The following is a 20,295-nucleotide window of genomic DNA, read 5'->3' as shown; positions in this document are numbered from 1 at the left end:
AGATGCCTCAATCAGATCTTTTGGAGGTCTGTGGTGGTCAGTTGGCAAAAAAAAGTCATACCAAGAAAGGTGCATTGCCACTACAGCAGTGAATGGAAAGATGCTATTGAGAAGAGGGTTTTATTGCCAATATCTTCCAGCCAAATATCATGATAGAAATATTTTTTTATTAATTGATACTTTGATACTGTAATTGAAACATTGATGCATAAAAATTTAGCAAAATAAAAATAACCTTTTACACAATCTTTTTAACAAAGTCATATTGACCAAGCTTGAAAGTGGACTGTACTAAAAGAATTTGCAAAAAATATTGCTTAAGTGTGGTATAGACCAAGGGCAACAAATATGGAATCTGACACCAGTGAAATCATTGGCAAATTTGCTACAGATTATGCAAAGCCAATATTTTTGCCCTAATTACACAGAGTTAATCACTCTACGTTGGCAACTGTGACCCAAGAAATCAGAGATATCTCAGATTAAGTAAAGATGACAGCTACAGTTAAGCGGCAAGAGCACCGGGGGTGTTGTGTTAATGATATGTATGATTGTCAGCATGAATTTTCTTTCCATCCTCAACAGCCAACATTTCCTACATTAGAAACAAACTAACAAAAAGATAATATCCTGGCAAAAAAAAATAAAAATAATAAATATATATATTAATAATTAAAATCTGAAAACATATTTACTGATAAAACATTCCAGACATTGCACAGGTAAGAGCTAACAAGATGATAGTTTATTTTCTTATATGCAATATGCAGGATCATAAAAGTGCAGAGAGATGTCTGTCAAATGTGAGGAGTAAATTTCACAACCACACTAAACAAAAATGATAAAACATAAAGATATTGAAAACAATAAAATGCTGCAAATCTTATAGTCAAGAATGTATCATTTAACTTACTAACAATATTTAAAAGTTCACAAATACATAGTAACACATTGACACTACTGTTAACTTGTTATAAATGTATTGTGCACTTGAATTCTTGTCTATTATTTGTAACAGATGATGACATAATTACGTGTGGAATTAGTCTAGGAAATAAGTAACAGAGCTCAATATGTATACTATTCAGTAACTACAATTACTAACATCAGTAATTATTATCTCCTAAAATTAACTTTATCCCCATCAGTGTATGTTAGCACATAAAAGTACACTTCTCTCTTATGAGTTAAATTACTTAGCAGAATTACTGGTAATATTCACTTTTAAGTTACCTTTCTGCTCTTTGTGTTTATCTTTGAAATCCTTATGTAAAATCCTTTGAAACAGCTTCTATGAAGTTTGGAGCAGACATGAGTATTGTAAATGTGCAAATGATGGCAAAAAGGGTAAATGCAACCAGGCATAATCTGTCTATAACTGCAGCTGCAAACTTCCACTCACTGCAGATCTCTTCACCCTCATCTTGCTTCCTGAAGCGCGTTGCTATGAACTGAACTTCCTCCAGGATCTTCACAATCACTGGGATAGTATCCATTAAAGCTTTCTTTTGAACAAGCTCATTATCTTCTGGCAAGGGGCAAGAGATCTTTCCACTCTTGCTACCCAGGTCATTGTTCTGGGGGCAGCATGGATTCTCCATTGCATGGTAGCTGTAGATCATGCTGCCATTGCTGGACTGGTGCCCAGGCAGGATGTTCATCTCCATGCTCTTCATGCTTGGATGGTGCTTGGGGTAGCTATATTTGCAAGAGAGGGGCTTTAGGTTTTCCCCGGGTTTTTTCATACGTAAAAACCAAGCACACCAATTCAGCAGAATGACACGGACCTGAAAGAAAGTGATCATAATATAAAAAAAGGGAACTTTAGTGCAATTTAACAGGTTTTGAAATATTCAGTGACTGTTATAGTCAGTCTGTATGTTCTGCTAGAATGACTGCCTGCTGTTTCTTCAGCTATCTGCTTTCAAATGTAGTGGTTTTGGCTCTGGCTTATTCCCGAGAAATACCTTTTTTTTGGATATGTTTTGAAGATGTCTACCTAGTGTAGAAAGCAAAAGAGATGTAAGATCTTATTTTACAAAATGGTTTTTGAACTCCTGTATTTTGCAAACAACCTTGCATCTCTGTAATTGAACGCAGTGGATAAAGTTGGCTGCATTGTTTTACAACCACTTCCCAGGTAACATGGAAAGAGACAGAGTTAAGGATCTGAGGAACAAAGTTTCAGATTACGCTGAAAAAAAAATAATATATATACACAACAAAATAACAGCTGTTTTAGCACTATCCTCACCCATATTGTTTAAATCTAAATAACCTTTTTTTTTTCTCTCTCTTTTTTTTTTATTTTCACTTGAGTGATCTTAATACTCCTTTGAAGTTTAGCTGCATAATACAGAAGACCTTTTTCTAATGAATAACAGTAAATCAGTTAGACTGGGCAGTTCAAATCCAAATGTTGTTGTCAGCTGCCATTGGCTCCTCATGGTCTGGTGTACAACTTCTTGGAGCATTGTGAGAATGCTCTATCCTGCACCTGGCAGACTGGGGAGTGTACATTTCTTGTCAAGGTCATCAGCTGAGCCAAATGCAGAGAGTACATCCAGCTCTTTTTCCTTGTGAATTGGTCTGATGTTCTGTCTGAAATCTGAGCCTCCGATAATTCCTGGAGTTGATACATTGCAAATTAAATCAGTAAATCTTGTAACTGTAAAGTCCTTCAAGCAGTATGTATACAAAATAGACATTTGCAAGGTGCTCGTGAGTCACTCCAGGGACAGAGAGGGCCTCCGTTATGACTTTGTCATTCTGGCTGCAAGTCAAATAATCTGCTGTTTGGTAAAGAGCAGAAGTGACCACTGGTTTCAGGAAGAACAGGACTCTTTCTGCATTTCTGCTGCAGTCACTTCAGCCACACAGAGCTCAGCACTGCCCTCTGCCTCTGTGGTTGTTTTGGATACAGGTTGAGTTGTCTCCTGTGTTTGCACAGTGCAGATGCAGGGATGGGGAAGTTACAGCAAGCACATCAAGTTGCTGCTGTAACGACAAGCATAATTTCAGAAAGGAGAAACCATTAATTACCACAGCTGGGAATAATACTAATAAAAACCCCAAGCAATAGCAAGTGGAAGATGGTTACACAACTTTGAAATTCTACAGTAAGTGTTCTTCTGGTTTGCAGTCTCGTACTGTTTTCTGTGAGCTTTTCTGCTTCTCTCCTACTAATGAATCACTTATTCCTTATCCTGGAAGAATATTTCCTGTGTTTCAAATTATTATGTTTTTCCCAAGGACTTTAAATGTTTCATTATTTCCTCCATGGTCACCACAGACAAAGAGAAAACTGTAATGTAGCAGCTTAAAAAAATCCATCCTCGATTTAATTGAACTTACTTAGTTATAATGTCCTCTGACAGCCTTTAGACAGAAAATGAAACATCATTGAACAAAATAAGGTCTTAATTACTAACAGTATTTTAACAGTGTTTGTGGCAAAGGGGAGAAAGATAAATTTATTCTCTAGTACCATGAAATTCCAAAATACTACACCAGGCAAACTTTCCTATTAGAAAATGTTAATATGTCTCTTAGCTCTGGAAGGAGACGTGAGGTGAAAAAGCTTTATTCTACAGGAATATTACTTTTCTTTTCAAGATAAAGTGTTTGCTCCCTAGGGAAATTAGATTTATAAATATAGCCAAGCCCATTTCCCATAGAAAAATAAATATGTGCAAGAAAGCAACACAGCTTTTAATTTGCTTAAACTTCAAAATACAATATTTCTTTGAAAACAGAGATGCTCATGCATCAAAATGGTCTGTCATGCCAACTAATTCAGGAGACAGATACAGCACAGGAGCTGTCAGAAAACAGCCCGGATATGATGGTATGAAACTACATTCTCATCTGTACTGTCATTTATGGGTTTCTGTGGAGGAAGGACACAGGTATGCCACCCTCAGAAGTTAGCAGCCTGCCGCTGTTGCAACCCTGCCACCACCGCAGCCTTTCTGCTCTCTGTGCTTGATCTTCCTATATCTGTCACCTGTCCAATTGTTTTGGTTGTCAGCAGGGGTGGGTTGGTGGAGTTGTACCTCACACCTGATATTATCCATTCCCAAATTGTCAGCTAGCTGGACTTTGCCTCATGCTATTTCAGCAGATGTTTTAAAAAGCGCCACGTTGCCATCAGATCCCACTTCTGAGCTGAGTAACCAGTAAATACCATGACCGAACACCTCAGATTTAAGCTTCTCTCTTGGAAAGATGTAGGCTTTACTAAATCATCAAGATTAATAGGAAGGAAGGCACAATTCTCATCTGTGGAGTAAGGGAAGAAGCAAGAACTTGCAGAGAGCTTAAAAACTAACGCTCGTATCTCCTCCCTCCTCTGGCCCAAAGGCCAAACACCAAGCCCTTGAGAGATGGGCAGGGAAAAGAAACTGCTCAGTTGTGAAAAGTTTAGAAAGCAGATGTTTTGGCAGTGCCATCAGTTATACCCTCTAGGTTTGAAGCTGCTTCCACACAAACCCAGTGCCTTCCCCTGGAACTTACCCCAGCACTAATTGCATCGGAGCAGGAGGTGAAAGTAATTGTGTAACATTATCCAGTCAACTAGGGCAAGAGCTCTGCAGTACACTGATGTCTGGCTTTGTGAGGAGGAGGAGAGTGTGGGGAGAGAGTAGCTGGTAGGGGAATCTGATGAGACTGGAATTGCAGAGGAAAAAAGAACAGTATTTCCTACTTTCTGCAGACAGATGTAGTATATCCCAGTTTTTCATTGAGCAAAAGTCTGTAAGGCTGTCTGCGACAGAAGAATGTAACATGCCCTGAAATAGGTGGACAGGAAAAAATGAAAATGGAGAATGTGCCATGAATCCTAGTGACTGAGCCTTGGCCGTGTATTGCAGAGGACTAATGCCCAATTCTGTGGAGTTAGCCTCTTCCCTGCATACCTGGCATTCACTTTTTTTTTTTTTTCTCTTGAGATCTCACAGCTCTGTCAGCTTGCCTGTTCTGCAGATTTCACAGTCTTATCATCTGCTCTTCCCAGCAGTCCGTTAAAGAGTTTTTGCTTCATAATTTATTTTTTTATTGTTTTTTTGTTTGTTTGTTTGTTTTAATGCATGCCAGTTCAGCAGTTCAGCAGTCAGGGCACTGAACCATGTTCATCTGGAGTGATAATTCTTTATACTCAGTGTTTCCAGACGAGAGGGTGGACCTCAGCAGCTCTGTGGCAAGACCCCAGACTACTCAACCAGGTCTTCTTTTATCTGTAGTTTTTATTCTTTCGTCCTTTGGTCCAGATATTGTCAGGCACAGACCAGACTGTAGTCACAAAGCTTAGCAGCAGGTCTGTAGAGGGCTAGTGAGTCCTACACAACATGCTTCAAAACACAGGTCTAGAGCCCTCCATTCCCTCTCTTCTCACCCTCCAGCCCCTGTTTTCCCGTACTGGTTTCAAGAGTCTGGTTAGGCCCAATGCTAAAACTGGCCAAATTGACAGAAGCTCCCGTGTTTGTCAGTTGTGTTAGCACAGGATGTTGCCATGGGACTTTGCAGCACTGTTCTCTTAGGCTTGTGCTCTCTCACGAGAAACTCACAGAAGAGTCCTGAATCATAATTTCCTCCAAAATCTGAGCATCATACGACAGTTTCCTCAGCAAAATAACTGAGGAGGCCTGAGAGGATCTCCCGCTGTACTGTGATACAGAGCAAGAGCTGACTTGGAGGGCCTTGTGAACATATTTAATATGAGCTATTTTGTCCAGGCTCCTCAAAAAGCAAGATGAATAATAAAATTGCTCATGGGAGCTGTTACGCTGCTACATACTCTGTCCAGGTACATATCTGAAGCATGTTTGCCCAAATTTGTGCCCTCAAGTCTTGCTTGCATGGAGGCTTATCCACAATTCCCATGCTCTGGTGTCTTGAAAGTAAGGTGATCTTAAATGATATGGCACTTTAAGAAATAGTTATTAGAAGGCTTATTAGCTATTGGACTTCCTTTTTATTTATTTATTTTTTAATTTGCACTGATGCTGCAGTTTATTTTTGGAGGTGTCAAATTAGAAAGCATTTCTGTTCTCAGGCTGACATTGGTGAGCATAGGACATTTAACATTGTGTCAGGATAATTGTCTAGCATGACAAATGTGGTGAATGAGGTACTAGAGGATGCTATAGGAGCAGACATCTGCAAAACCAAGGTAGGCAGATGACTATTTGTATCTGCTTATGCTTTCATTGTTTTTCTTTTTGCAATAGCAAAGCACAACCTTCTTATTCTAAAACCTATTCTTAGGGAAGGGAGAGAGGAAAAAGCATACTTTAGTTTTATCTGGAAAATCTAAAATAAACACATTCCTCCTGAAAGGCGTCTGGGACAGGTGCCAGACCTCAGTGGGAAAACAGTCTCTGCTGTAGAGAAAAGAGGGTCCAGATGCTAGCTGAACTGAGAAGTGATCAGACGGAAACAGACAGAATTAATTTTCCACTCAGAGCAGTGGACATAGCTTCAGCAAAGGGCAGATACTTGAGCCAGTGATGTCCGGGGATCTACTTGATGCCAGAGCAAGCCCAAAAGTATTGCCTTTCTGTTTCTGCTGATGGTGCACTAGGAGCCGGATCCGAGCTGTGAGAAGCGTAGCTGTGCTCAGCGTTCAGTTATGAGTTGTTGCTGTTCCTGGTTTTCCAGCAGCTCTGGGAGCCAACTCCTAAGTGGGGCAGTTGCAAGACAAGATAAGCAAATTGGCTTCACCTCCTGCCTTTGTTCTGGAGGATTACAGCTCTGCTGCTAGATTCAGTGAGAATCTATGAGGGAGCAGAGCAGACAAACTGCCCAGCAGAGGCCAGTAAATGTTTGCTGGTGCTTTGTAATGTCACGTTTTATTGGTGTCTGCTGGATAAGAAATCAAAGGTGCTGCCCACCTTTGTTAGCGCTTGCAAAGCAGGTGCTGAGAGAGATTACTCTTACCTACCCCTGTTTAAAGTTTAAATAAAAAACCTAAATAACAGATGCTGTTTTTAATGGAAACCCCAATTTAGTATGTTTGTTCTTTCACTCCAACAACAAATGTAACAGTGTAAAACAGTGTCCCTATTTGACACTTGGGGTTAATGGGGAACAACTTCTTCCCCTCATCAGTTTGCCACAACATTTAGATTTTTCCATCAGTAGGCTGTTGAATATTTACCACCAGAGCTACTTACCCATCTGGGCATCTTTCCGGCTTGTGGGTCGTGATGGTGAAACTGCAGAACCAGCACCGTTACAACCACAGACAGCCCAACAATGACCATAATGCTAGCGAAATACTGAGCTGCAAGTAGAAGGAGGATTTGGTTAGGAGGGAAAATAATAATAATAATATTCCTTGGCCAGGCCCTGAGAGCTACATTTGAGAAGCATTGCATCTTATCCAAATATCCTCTACTCTGATCTTCCACATCGGAGCATCTGAGGCCTTTTAGGTTTTCAGTCTATCTGCTCAATTCCCTCATCTCCACCTAGGAAAGGCCAGAACTGGTGAAGGGCTTATGTTGATCAGTTTTTATTCCCAGAGAGGAATGTGCAGCCCCATGCCAGGGACCTGCTCCGTGTCTGCTGCCAGGACAGCAAGGTGCCTGCAGAGCTGACCTGCACACCATCACACCTGGCCCTGGACCTCCCTGCCATGCATGCAGAGGTGCTGGAGAGAAAAGCTGTCTTTGTGGCACCAGTGGACACCCCAGGAAGAGTGGTTGTGTCACCCTTTTCTCCTCCTTCATGCCATCATTGCCCACAAGGGCTTAGGTGCATTTTTTCAACACCCTCCGCAGCCCTTAGGGCCACCTCTCTTGGTTTCTTTGAGAACAAAATACACACTTGCCTAAGTGTTAAATTTAAACCTTCCATGCAGGAAAGAAATCAAGATCTTGAAAGCCAGAACTAGGACCTGAAACCAAATCTCAGTGTCAGTAGAGCCTCCTCATGCCAGCAGTGGGGTTGATGCACCAGGGTGTACAGAAGAATTATCCACAGGGCTAATGATATTTGAGGGCATCTGTGTCAAAACACCAGGGACCATTACAGCTGGGTGATAGGGAGAGATGTGGGAGAGAATGTGACATCACCACAGGCTGCAGCCTCCTTCCATCATCACCCCTCCCTCCTGCAGCTTGCAGAAAAAAATGAGAATCTAATTAAGACTCCGAGGCAAGTTTTTCTATTTCAATTTCTTAATGCTGCTTCCCACTGCCTCAGCAGAAAAAAAAAAAAAAAAAAAAACCACTTGTTCATAATAATGGGGTTCTGAAACCTTTCTGAAACCAATGTTGCTATTGCTTCAAGAGGCAGGTGCGGGTTTCTGAGGTAAGATGAATTTCACAGCTGAATGCTCCTGAGAGTGAGGTGAATTGAGAGGTCTTTGCTGCACCTACTTATAAGAGAACAGACCCAATAGCCAGGCAGAAGAACAGCAAACCACAAACTCAGCGTTGAAAAAAGATGTCTGATTTGATTCCAGCATGCATCATGCAAGAGAAATGCAGCAGTGTTGATATCACTGTTTTAATTACTGCCATAAATCACTAAATCCTACAATAAATTCTGTGCATTTTGGTGCCTCCAGTAAGACTACCTGACCTGAATGGTGCCTCCAGTAAGACTACCTGACCTGAAGTGATCCACTTAAAAGAGCTTTGGCTTGGATTTTTTCATAGAGTCTTACTGAATTACCTGCCTTGTTGAATTTGAAAAGAACTTGGTATTACCCGACACTATCAACGTCCAAGCTAATGATTAGGGTAGGAAATCAGTCTTAACTTTGTGTGCTGGAAACCCAGAAATTGAGGTCAGGAAATTGCTGTAGAGATCTACTAACAAACAAGGAAAGCAGTTCTCTCAGGAACAGACTGGGAATTGTAGGGGACCCGTGGAGCCATAAAGAAAGATGTTTTTTGTTTTTGCCTAATGATAGACAAAAGAAGATAGAGAAGAAGAAATGTCTGGGTGAGCATCATCTGTATATGTCAGGAGGCTTCAGTTCAAGGTACAGTTAAGTTTTCAGTTGGAAAGTAAGGATGGAGGAAATAGGGAATTGTACTTCAGCCCTGTTGCCAGGGTCAGGCAATGAAATGTCACAAGAGTATCTGTGAGATGAAAATTGGCAAAATTGGCGTGGGTAAACCCATGCAGCCCAGGCGTTGAGCTCATCTCAGGGGAAGAAAGCCCCAAATCTCTGGAGCAGCCCAGACCTGAAGAACCAGCACTGAGAGGGGTGGAAGGAAGTATCAGCTGGTGGCACATTTTACGTGTTAGCCTTTCACAGCTCCAGTATGCAACAAGATGAAGGCTGTTGCCTGCTCTCCTGTGGCAAGATGAGTTAGATGAGTCACTGTTCACAAATAAATTGCTAGATCTTCTGCCCATGTCTATCTTTGATCAAAAACATGATTCTACCTACAATCCAAATCCTGCACTGGGACAGAGACACAGGTAGAGATGGCCAAGACCAAGCTGGGCCTGGGTTCAGTGACAGTTCACGTGGAAGGGAAGGAAAGACCCCAGGACCCAATGTTAAATTCTGCAAGGCAAACAGATGCTGACTCTGAAAAAATATGTGTACTCACTCTGCATTTCCTAATATTACCTTCCAGAGTTTAATCTTGCGTCCTTCTCCTCCTTGCTGAAAAACATGGTCCTTCTGCAATAGTCAGGAGAACTGGTGAGGAAGACTCCCATGCTGTCTCCCATGCACCTCCCCAAAAGCATTGCTTAATGGTTTGAGAACGCTCCAGCCTGCTGACTTGGCATCTCTGCCCCGGCAGGTTTTAGCCCTCACAACAGACGGATCAACTCCCATCACTTGGTGAAAGCAACAAGGGCTGATGTGCCATTTCACACCTAGCACACCCTCTGCTATGACTGTGACTTTCTCACCTTTCTTCAGCCACCCTATGAGGAGAGGAGCAGTCTGCAGTCACCCCACACTTGCCCCACACAGGCCCAAATCAGTGAACTCTATTCCTGGGGCACCACCGATGTTGCTGAGCACTGCCACAGGAATAGAGATGCTCTCCCATGAAACGTGGCACAGGAAACAAGTGACACTCACGGGCTTAGGGATTTGAAGCTGCTGCTCTCACCAGCCCCTACACCTGTGAGTGCCTGTTGGCAGGAATAAATGTGAATCTGATTTCACAAAACCTCATCCCCTCTCACTGAAACAGCAGAAGGGAAGTGCTCAATCTCTCCCACTAAGTATCTCTCTGTATCCTTCTTAAGAGCTCCTGCTTACTGAGGTCTTCCCTCATATAAATGGGTCATCCTGGAGGCTTTAACAAATCACCTCCCAGTGGGTAGTGTCAGCCCTCGGATTAAAGAAGAGCAATCCCAGACCAGGGTGCGTTAGCAAGAGCATGGGACCAAGTGCTGTACGTCAGCTGCTCTGGGGCACGTCTGGGAAATGACTGACCCATTCTGGAAGGCAACTGCTTCATTTGCACTCTCTGTCCTGGACAGCTGCCGCAGTCCAGGGAAGGGAGATATCCACGTCTCCAGCCCCACCATATACCTGCCTTACACAGTGGCATTTCCCAGGAATACCAACGCCTGCTAGATGCTCTCCATCGATTTCAGAGCTGCATGCCGCTCTCTTTAGCAGTTGCGTGTGACAAGGAAAGCTGTTTAAGATTATTGGCTGAGCTCTTTCAAGCATGAAATATTTGCTCTCCTACAGCTGATATTATTCCCTTTGCCAAAGGAGGCATGATGTAACACGCTACCTGGACAGCTGTTCTAACATCTGGGAGTTGTCAGCCCCTGTCTCAGCACTGTCAGAAGAAGATCAGGTGCTGCTGTCATAGCAAATACAGATCTAATATAGACATAGAGGCCCAGAAGCTCTTTAAAATATCGGTGACAACAGCTATTTGTTCTTACAGACATCCTCTGAAATTGCCTATATCAAAAGGATGGCACTGACTTGCAAATCATAACTCAAGGAGCTTCCAGCATGATTTATGGACCTTCTGTGCCCTTATTTGATGTCAGGAAAGCACCTTAGGATTATTTTAGAAATTATTTGGATCTGCTGCTTGAGTGGAACTGGATTAACTTTAAGGGCTGAGTAGGAGCAGGGTAAATAAAACAGAAACCCTGAGGGGCGAAATGATTCCAGATGGATGCTTCACTTTGTTGATTTTATCATTGAACACTGATTCAGAAAGCAGTGTATTACCCAGATTTATTAACACAGCTAATCATAGGAAAGGCAGAGCTTCTCCATTGTGTCCAGTCTTGCTGTTACTGTGGAAGAGGGGGGACAAAAGAGAGTGTTATGATCAAGTGTTTACAATGATAAGATTGGATACTTCCCACTACCTTTTCTGTTTGTATTCCTTCTTTTGTGGACACACCAGTTTGTGCAACTGAAATGCAGGACCGGCTTAGAGCTTCTGTAAGTCAGGTCATTTCAATCATTTAGTGCTGAGCACTTCTGGTGAACTCTCATGAAATGGCACAAACATCCCAGAGAGAGCATGCACAGAAAGAGATACACACTGCTCTTCCCTCTGGAATGGCTCCAGGTTAATAAACTGAAGCCTGTGGAGGGTGCAGAAAACCTCAGATGTCAGCACAAGGACTTCCACCCACCCTCCTTCTTTTCTCCTGTGGCATGGAGCAGGACTGGAGCTGGTCTAACACTGTCGCAGTCTATGGCAGGTGATGGCTGTTCATGGGCAGAGTTTCTTGGAGACCAGGGAAATCAGAAGGTGGAGGACAGACTGCCTTGCTGGCTGACTTACTGTTGTATTCAGACATCAAAGAGACAGGGACGATGACAAGGGCAAGAAAAAGTTGTCCATCATTAAGATTTACTGTATCTGGGACACCTTGTGTCAATCTATTAGGTCTCACTGGCAGTAGAAGGCAAAAAAAAAATTGTTACTGGTGCCTCACAAACGTGAAATATCTTAAAAGACTGAGAGACTTCAGGATTAGAACCTATGTTGACCTTCTGATTATGGTATTTTTAAAGGGCATAGATTTTCTCTCTCTTTTTCCTCCCACATGCTGTTGAATAATAGAACAAGTGTTTGAGGAATAAAACTGTTCTTATTCTTTTTTTCTTTTTTTTTTCTTTTAAACAAAGTGCATCCAAGAGTCATGGATTTCTGCAAAGCACCATTGATCACTGTAAAGAACTGCTGCAAATAAGAATTTCTGTTGGGTGGAAGAAGCTGAAAGGAGACCTGGCATCAGCAGGTCACCAGGAAGGACCATGAAAAGGGAAGGAGAAAATCATTCCATAAAACTGGAAAGAGACAGGGAAAAATGAAATGGCAGCAGCTGAAGACATGCAGGCAGATGACAAAAGATGCAATAGATTAATCTCATTTTCTCTCTCTAGTCAGGACCATTAATAATATCTTATGCTCATAGCTTAAACAATCTGTAACTCCTGGAGGTGGCAAAGCACCACATTGCTTCCTTGTCTTAGCAATTTGCAGTCTCATTTGCTGTATGACTAACTGCAAGAAATCACCCTAAGCATCTGCTGCAAACTTACTTACCCACAGCTTACAACCTTGATTTGTATTGAGATAATGTTGGCAAGATAATGAATGGCAAGGAGGAAAGAAGGCTGAAAACAGGTCAGCACAGCAGAGCCCTGAGCTGCAAATTCAACTGTTGTGGATTTAGAATAAGCAAGCAGATGAAGAAGACAGAGGAAAATGCAGTTATGTTATCTGGAGATGAGGGTAACTTGAGGGTTTTTATGCAGCATTTGACACATCCAGCCAAGGTGTCAGGCATCATGTGGATGTTGATCATAGGAAGTGACAGTTCCTTATCTTCACAAGCCCTGCTGTCCACTTCCAAATGCTCTCTGCACATGTTAGCTTTCAGGTGCTTCACACTTTCTGCAATAAGAGTCCTTTTATAGAAAATACAGATTTGGTTGTGTTATTGTGGAGAGAGAAATAGTGATTTGCAGCATTTTGGAGATATTTGGCTGTGGGGAAAAAAGTCTGACATGATTGAGGACTTCTCCCGAGCAACAGGATGCTCTCTGACTGGTTTCAGAACATTTCACCTGAGGATTTCCCTTTTGGGCAATCTGATCTGACTTCCTCAGAGCATGGCTAGGATGGAGGGAGTGCAGCCAACTCACACCTTATTGCAGATTTGGTCTCAAGCTAAAGCTGTCCTGCTGTGAGTGCCCCCAGCTGTTGCTCTGCATAACTGTACTTCTCTGCCACCCAGGACCTGACCTCAAAGGCTTCTGGTCTGCTGTGAGCTGTGGACCAACAGGAGAGTAAACAGCCAGATGAATTGCAAAGTGATCATTTTAGGGTCTCTTTCTCCACTGCATTGCCCTGTTCTCACAGCAGTGGGACAACACTGCAGCAAAACAAAGGTGGGCTCAAGGCAGATGCAGGAAGGTGGCAGAGAAACCTTCTGAAATTGGTGTTTTTATCTGTTGCTGGAAGCAGCCAGCATCACGGAGTGAGAGGGAAGAGTGGCAACAGCTACAAAACTTTTCAGTGCTTCAGGGTTTCTCCCCTCTGGAGATGATGTCGGAGGTGGGAAGGAAGGAGGTCAGGAAGCTGGTCGTGATCATGCCCACAGCCGTGATGCTCTGAATTTTCTAGTGCAATGGGTTTGGGGTTTGTCCGACTTTAACAAGGGTTGTGGATTGATCTGTCTTTCTGAAAGACTAGTTGGTATTCGTAGTAACTAAACATTACATTAGAAGCTACATTTTTTTATGGTTTATAAATCCAAACCAGAAGCTTAAACTGAGACACTGATTTTTGAAGATATGCCTACAGCAGTACAAGATTAATTAGATTCTGGTCACTGTTTTAACAGGTACTGCTGGATGTGTGTAGGCATGGTCAACAGCTGTGACATCTTAAGGAGTCTCTACTCAAAGGACAGTCATGAAGGGACAGAGCTACAGTCAGGAATCTGTCTTGACGTAGGGGAACTTGTTCCTCAGTGACTTCTTAATGCATGGTTTACTAGCCTTAATTACAAGGTTGCTTCCAAATGGGAAACACAGCTTAATGAAACAGACCAGAGATATGGAGGCTGTAAGAAGGGAGGCACAGAGCTCTATAAAAAAGAGAATTCAGGCATATGTCTATTGCCAGAGGAAGGAACTGATCTTATCTCCAGAGATGGTCATAAAAATATTATCAAAAAATGGACTTGATTATCCATCCCTGTTTACCTGAATAAATTTATCTTTATAGAGTTAAAAATAAAAATAAAAAAGACACTTCCAGTTTACATCTGAATGACTCAAATGTAGTTCTCAGATTAATTACCTAAGCCTTTAGTTTCAGTGGGTAGGACCTGAGCTTGTACAAAAGCTCTAATTGAAATAAGAGTATTTGCTTAATTTCAGTGCGGTCACTGAACTGGGAAATCGGCACATGCACATCCATGTAGATATCCCTTCTTATATAATGCAGTAGGCTGGGTGCAATGGTAGGGACATGAAATCCCTTTGAAATTACTGGCTTTCATTGTGTGAGATAAATCTATGCATAACTGCATAGGTTTTGAGAAGTGGAAAGAACAGTTGATGTATACGTGAGCTGTATCACACAGGCTTTAGGATTTTAGCCAGTGATCAGCACATTCAGCCCAGCCATTTCAGATGTGCAATACACCTGGAGTACTTTGCATTTCTTCATGTTCCTTCCTCAAGTAATGACATCCATCTCTCTCTACTTACATAGACTCTTCATAAAATATTTTCAAAGAGAGAAATCAAAAGTCAAAGCACGTGTGCAGCCAGACACATTGCCCATGAGGAATGATTAAGCTACACCAGGGAGGGTAAGTTTAGGACACAGCTGCTGCTCTATGGACGTGGTCTGAAAGTATTTAAGGAGCTACACTCCAGAGCTTTGAGTGCCAGGAGGGACCTCCAGGACCCAGAAGTGAAACAAGCCTTGTGTATAGAGTTGACTTGTGTTGGGCTCCGGCCAAACCATTGTGTTTGTAGATGTCATGGGACTAAAACTCTCTTCATCCAAATGGCTGAGCTGGTTTCTGTTGCTAGGGGTAGTTAATTTTTTAAACAGAAACAGAGGCATCCTTGCTCTGGTTCCCAAGCTTCTTTCTTTGGCATCACAAATGACTTTGCAGAAGGGCAGCATTCAACTTTTGAATGGTCTCTGTGCCTTGCTTGGCACGTACTCATGCTGCTGAAAATTGTGTTTTGGAAATATTTTTTTCCCCCAAACATGGATGGTCTCCTGCAGAAGGATGGGAGCAGATGTGCTGCTATTCAAGGAGAAACTAGCTTCTGATATGAATGCAGGCCCCCAGGAAGGCTGGGTGAGAGCAGGGACCAAATGTCATCATCCAGACTACCCAGATAGAACATTTGGCAGGGAAATAATAGACTGATCATTGTGGAAAAGAAAGTTCCTGTAAACACAACCCTGCAGTGCAGTGGAGTATCAGGATTCTGGTGTTGAAAAGTGCTGAGCAGCCTGCTGCTTATATCTATAAGCTTATATCTTTGCTGCCTGCTCTTTGCAGAAAAGAAGTCTGCTTGTTTTTAATGTGTATTAACACAGCATTTAGAGGGCTGTATAGAAATGGGCATCCATTGTGAGGGGAAATTGAACATCATGAAGAACAGCTCTGGGCAGCTTTATAAGCAGACAAAGAAAGGGCACACACACCAAGGAACCAGGGAGCAGCTTTGTGCAGAGGTAGAAAAAAGCAAATGTCTTGCCCTGCCTGTCTTCTTGTGTCTATTTAGGCTGAGTGGTGCTTTATTCACTGTAAATATAAGTTGAGGACACAAGGGAAGTGGCCTCAGCTAAGAAGAACCAGACTATAATTTCCACATTTCCTTTCAAACAGACCAGACCTGAGAAGCTAGTTCATTCCCAGGTGTCGTATTAGAGCAGCATTCCTTTGTCTCTTCATAAGAGACACTCCAAACAGCAGCCATGAGAATTTCCAGTATTATTATCTACTATTATTTAAGTAGTTAAGGCTGTGGTCAGATGGTGGAGAAAAGTAAAATGTACAGCATGTTTGGGTTTAGTGTTTATACACTAGCAAAGGCCAGAAGTGTTCAGCCATGTCCAGGTAGCAGTGGGTGCATGGCTGTTTCAAAAATAAAAATAAAAAAATTCTAGGAATAAATTCAGATTTTCCAAAGCACGTGGGGTCATGTTTTCCCACACAAAGACCAGCAACAGTGGCTTTTCTGTAGACTAGCAATGGATTTTTTCAGCTGCTGGTGGCTTTGTTAAGAGGATAGAAGGTGTGCTCTTCATAGAGTCATTTAGGTTGGATAAGACCCTTAAGATTATCAAGTCCAATCATCAACCTAACACTGCCAAGTCCACTACTAAACCATGTCCCCAAGTGCCTTGTCCTCATATCTCTTAAACATCTCCAGGGATGGTGACTCCACCACTTCACTGTGCAACCTTTTCCAATGCTTCAGCACCCCTTCATGAAGAAATTCTTCCTGACATCCAAACTAAACCTCCCCTGGCACAACTTGGTGCTGTTTCTATCACTTGTCACCTGAGAAAGAGACCAACACCCACCTCTCTACAACCTCCTTTTGGGTAGTTGTAGGGATCGATGAGGTCTCCCATACCGGGGAGACAAGTTAATACCCACAAGGCTGAACTATTTGGAGGAAAGGCTGACTGAGCCAGCATGCAATTCAGGCCAGAGCTATAGGCAGCCCTGGCCCTAGGCAAGCAGAGCCCATCAGGAGTCCAGAGGGCAGCTCTTGGGAGATGGCACAGGGGGCACAGGGCTGCACAGGGGCCAGCCAAGAGCTGGGGCAGAGTGGGCATGGGGTGAGGAGCCAGGAGGCCCGGGGGGATCCCTCCCTTCAGCAACAGCCAGGCCTCATCTAGGTGCTCCTTTCTGGGGTCCTGGGCAGGGCGGATGACGGCAGACTTTCAGAGAATGATGCCTGAGTGGACCCCACCATGTGGATGGGTCGGTTTGCTTTTAGGCTGTTACAGGGGAGCATCAGATGAAAGTAATCATGGGGTTGTTTTAGGCAACCCTCATCTGGATACCTAAAGTCAGTCTCTAGTGTCTTACAAAGTATTTGTGTGCTGGCATAATTATATTATAATGTTTCACAATGCAAAATTTGACTAATGAACAGATGAAAGAAACAGACTGCATTTGACCTACATGACAACTTTGAGATTCCAATATATTTAATATGCTCTAATTATTGAGGCATTAGGAAAAACTTGTAACAATACGTGCAGCCAATGAGGCATATTTAGTGTACTAGCTGTGAGAAGAGACTCCTTTATCATCTCCCTGTCTTTTGATCTAAAAAGGATGAAAAGTTGTGAGAGGTCCTAATATAACATTTACATGGAGAAACGGACTGTTGCATAGTCAACCTCCTCCACAGGTAGATCTGATTTTTTTTTGCCTTGAAGTTAGATAATAAGATGTCTGAGTAAATGTTCTTTTGTTATTTTTATGATACAATTCATGCTAGGCTTTAATTTTACAATGATGAAGTGCACCTTCTGTCAGCACTTAGATACAATGTTGAATTTTTAGTTTATTTCAACTGTCTGGAATGTGAACCTTAGTCATGATTTATATGCAAATATTGACCTTAGCTCACAGGAGAGGATAATTTAACAATTTCTGAGTTTTCCTTTGGTGTTCATACTTATTTCTTTGGCAATCCAGAACAGCTTTATTTTTCCCACCCTGTTATGAGATCAGGAAGCTATGCTTTACCCAGTTTATAGGAGAGAAACTGAGTCCTCATGAGATCAAGATAGAGTGATGATCCTATGAAAATAAAAATAATAATACCTGTCTGGATCACTCAAATCAACTTCAGGATAGAAATGACTCAAATAGACATGCATCAGGTGTTGTTAGCTGGGTCTTGCAGAACAGCAGAGTCCCAGCCTCATTTTCTCCTTTTTAAAGCCAGCTCCAAATTTAGCAAAAGGAGGACCAGGAGATAAGGGACTGCACTGCACAGATCACTTAGTCCCAGTGAAAAAGATAACTACTGGCTGCTTTGCCTGTGCCCACAGGGTGACTGTCACCAGCTTCTCCTTCAGCAGGTGCCGGTAGTAACTCAGGCTCTGCACCCAGGTACATGTGCATCCAACAGAAAGACAACAAAAGTACACGTGCCTTCACTGATCACAACTTGCCACCCAGCCTTCTGCCTCTCCCATCCAATTTAGCCATCACAGCTCTGCTGGGTTTCTGCCTCCTCAGCCCAAGAGAGGCGGAGAGCCACCTGAATCTCCTGGCCCTCTGACCAGCTTCAAGGCATTCCCTTCTGCCTTTGCTTCTCTGAAGGCACAAGGGAGCTTCTCGCTGCTTCTCCCTCTCGTGCTGCCAGTGACAAATCAGCTGGCAGAGGAATGTGCAGCACACAGAGGTGACTTTCCCTTCCTGTAGTTTATGTCACATGCAGCTTCAGAAACAAGATGCCATCAAGTCCATATTTCTCACTTTTTCTGTTAAGGTTCATAATATCCACGTCTTTGTGTGCTAGCAACTTGATATGACAGTCCCATAACAAATAAGCCATCCCTCCTCCCACATCAATTTACCTCGTAGAATAAAAGTGAATCCCTCACCTGACTTGTTATTTGACACTCCAGAAAGAACAAATAAATAAATAAAAAATGATTACAGCCCGCTGTCTTTCTTGTATGGCCTTGGGCAAATCATTTAATCCTTCATAGTGTCTTCACTCCTTGTCTGCAAAAATGGGAAAATATCATTCCTTCCAGCTGTTTCTTTATACTTCCCATCGATTGTGTGCTTTGTGTGCCTAACCTACTGATCTGGAGACTTCTGATACCACAACAGTGACAAAGTGAGTAACAATCTACCATGTTAAATCCACATAAGATTTTTTTTAGATGTTTCCATGGCTATTTGCTAACTCATAATAAAAATATTTATCTAGTATAACTTTCTATTTCTTGTATTATCTTTGGAGTTATTTAACATTGGTCAATGCCAGAAAGAGAATTGCCTAGAAGGTTCCTAGTTTGGATTTTACAGGGCTATATCTAGCTTTAGAGATTTTAAGCCAGTTATGATTGTGGGTTTTTTGCTCTCAGTGTAGGCTGTGCAGTCTCACAAGCATTTCCCCCAGAGGGTGATATCCTATCCATTTTGTGTTCGTGTTAACTTCTCTATCTGTAGGTTGAGTCTTGCTGTTCAGACAGTGGTGGGAATTTCTTGAGTCATTTGTGCAAGCCTCACCACTCTGTTCTTACCTTCATTCCTTGGTAAGGACAAGCTCCCCTGCAACAGCATGGCAATTTAACTCACACTGGTTATTTCGAAAGAACAGCTCATGATTGCACCTATGAGAGTTCTGTGTCTAGCTTGGTGGGGATGACCACAAAGAGAAACTGAGACTTCAGTGAGGTTTAAAGGCTCATGACACATCTTTGCAGACTCCCTGTAGATCTGCATATGGTGGAAGGACTCTGTCCAATGCATTGTTCATTAAACTTTTTCATATTTAAGCAAAAAGTTGTGTTTAATTTACATCAGGTAGTACAATAAATTCCCAACAGTGCATAAAAGGATGGAGAGCAGGTGATGTGGAAGAGGAAAGGATTTTCTTCAGACAGCAGCACTGACATCTTCAAATGGGCCCAGCTTCATCCAGAGAGATGTCAGAGTAACTGTACCAGCAGACCCAATGAGCCCAGCACCATGGCCAAGTAATATTCCTGTATCCCACCCACATCCATGTACTGGTGGTGCTGTCCTTTGTACTCTGCCTACCCAAACCTCCACATCGTGTATTGATTCTTCGTCCCCTGAATCATTCCAATTACCAGCTTATATGATACTTGCAGAGCCCCTTTCTATCCCTCATGCAGGCTCTCTCTGCATCTACTCAGACAGCAAAACCCAGACAGGGATTTACTCCTGACGTTGCTGAAATGTAGAACTGTGGTAAGACAAAGAGTCAAACCTCCAATAGGCATTGAAGAACTCTTGGAAAGCATTGTACTTTATGCACAGAGCAGAGAAAATGAACCTACCTATTAGTGGGACTGAGTCAGAAGTTGCAGGCATGATCTCGGCCACAAGCAGCATGAATACTGTCAGGGAAAGCAGAACAGTGATACCTGCAGGGAGTGAACATGTAGGGGAAAGATGAGGAACACGATCACTGCAGCTCCTCCTCTGATGTCTTTGCTGTTAAATATAACTTTGTCCTGATCTATGGCTAAGCCAAAACCATGACTTAGTGCTTGTCAGAGCAGGTGAGAACTTCTACCAAGTGAGAGCATCTTTGGATGCACTTTTATC

General features: G+C 42.5%; 1 protein-coding gene across 1 annotated transcript in view; it reads right to left on the bottom strand.

Annotated features, from left to right (window-relative positions):
* Window positions 1-314: 314 nt before the first annotated feature.
* LOC310890206 (neuronal acetylcholine receptor subunit alpha-7-like) overlaps window positions 315-20,295 on the bottom strand; it is a 59,973-nt gene continuing 39,992 nt past the window's right edge. The window contains exons 9-11 of the mRNA XM_083818931.1: window positions 20,025-20,111; window positions 7,173-7,282; window positions 315-1,787 (exon numbers count right to left, since the gene is read on the bottom strand). Coding sequence (XP_083675057.1) covers window positions 1,266-1,787; window positions 7,173-7,282; window positions 20,025-20,111 — 719 coding nt within the window. The 3' untranslated portion in view covers window positions 315-1,265. The remainder of the gene's footprint in view (window positions 1,788-7,172; window positions 7,283-20,024; window positions 20,112-20,295) is intronic.

This window comes from Anser anser (assembly GCF_964211835.1).
Source record: "Anser anser genome assembly, chromosome: Z".
Lineage (NCBI taxonomy): Eukaryota > Metazoa > Chordata > Aves > Anseriformes > Anatidae > Anser > Anser anser.
The sequence above is the reverse complement of the archived record's forward strand: the minus strand, read 5'-3'. Positions and strand labels throughout refer to the sequence as shown.